The sequence below is a fragment of the Phytophthora parasitica genome, assembly GCF_000247585.1.
Source record: "Phytophthora parasitica INRA-310 unplaced genomic scaffold supercont2.688, whole genome shotgun sequence".
Lineage (NCBI taxonomy): Eukaryota > Oomycota > Peronosporomycetes > Peronosporales > Peronosporaceae > Phytophthora > Phytophthora nicotianae.
This window is the reverse complement of record NW_008649674.1, coordinates 1-1,153: the sequence shown is the minus strand read 5'-3', so window position 1 is coordinate 1,153 and position 1,153 is coordinate 1. Positions and strand designations below refer to the sequence as shown.

Below are 1,153 nucleotides of genomic sequence, written 5' to 3'. Positions count from 1 at the left end.
TCACAAGCACTGCACTTCATTGCATCCGGGCCATTGTTCACCATACACACTGCGCACTTCCAGCTTCCCTCCTTGGCCGTAAATTTCGAGAACGCCGCTGCGATCTCCTCCTTCGACTTCATCTCGGACTTTGCATCCGCCGATGCAGGTGCACTTTCATCTTCATCCGAATCCGAGGCTTCGTCACCGAAAATCCAATTCACGTACCATGTAACGAAGTCGGATTCGTAAATCTTTCCATCCTTCTCGAGGCTTTTCACGGTGTTGGCATGTTCTTCCTCGTCATAGGTAGCCCCCATTGCCTTAATCAGCTTTGGGAACTGCTCCGACGCGATATAGTCGGTTCCATCGGCAGTAATCGTGCGGAACGTAACTCTAGCAGTGTCTTCTTCTTCCTTACGCTCCTCCTCCTCGTCACTCGATTCGTCACACTCAGCAAACTCATTCTCATCGTTCTGGCCGTATTCGTGCGAAATGGTTTTTTTAGTGGCTACTGGCTGATTGTCCTCTTCCTCAGAATCAGATTCATCGCCACCGAAAATCCAATTCACGTACCACGTAACGAAGTCATTCTCGTAGATCTTCCCATCCTTCTCGAGACTTGCCACTGTGCTGGTGTGCTCCTCCTCGTCATAAGTAGAGCCCATCGCCTTAAACAGCTTCGGGAACAGCTCCGAAGCGATGTAATCGGCTCCATTGGACGCAATCGTACGGAAAGTAGACCTGGCCTTTTCCTCTTCTTCCTTTCGCTCCTCTTCCTCGTCACTTGACTCGCCATCGGACTCGGCGAATTCGTTCTCGTCGTTTTGTCCGTATTCATGCGAGACCGCCTTCTTTGGAGAAGCGGGTTTCGTGTCTTTCACTGTTGAATCGACAGCAGCAGAACTTCCGCTAGTAGATCCTGAGTTACCCGAGCCAACACCGAAGCTAAAGCCAGATGTTGTTGCCGGAGTCGAAGTCGTAGCTGCTCCAAAGTTAAACCCTGTACCAGACGTCGTGCTGCTCGGGAAGCTGAAACCAGTGGAAGCAGCTGCACCACCAAACGAGAATCCAGTAGTCTTGGTAACATCAGCAGCATTAGAACCAGTAGCCGGAGTCGCGCCGAAAGAAAACGACGACGTCTTTGAGTCACTGAAAGTAGACACAGGGAAAG

At 50.9% G+C, this 1,153-nt stretch overlaps 1 protein-coding gene across 1 annotated transcript; it reads right to left on the bottom strand.

Moving 5' to 3' along the window:
• Window positions 1-50: 50 nt before the first annotated feature.
• On the bottom strand, window positions 51-1,131 carry PPTG_20491 (hypothetical protein; the record flags this gene model as incomplete). The annotated part of the gene is made up of 1 exon (XM_008919302.1): window positions 51-1,131. A coding segment is annotated over one exon (1,081 nt), but the record flags the coding sequence as incomplete, so codon positions are not given.
• Between the last annotated feature and the right edge of the window lie 22 nt (window positions 1,132-1,153).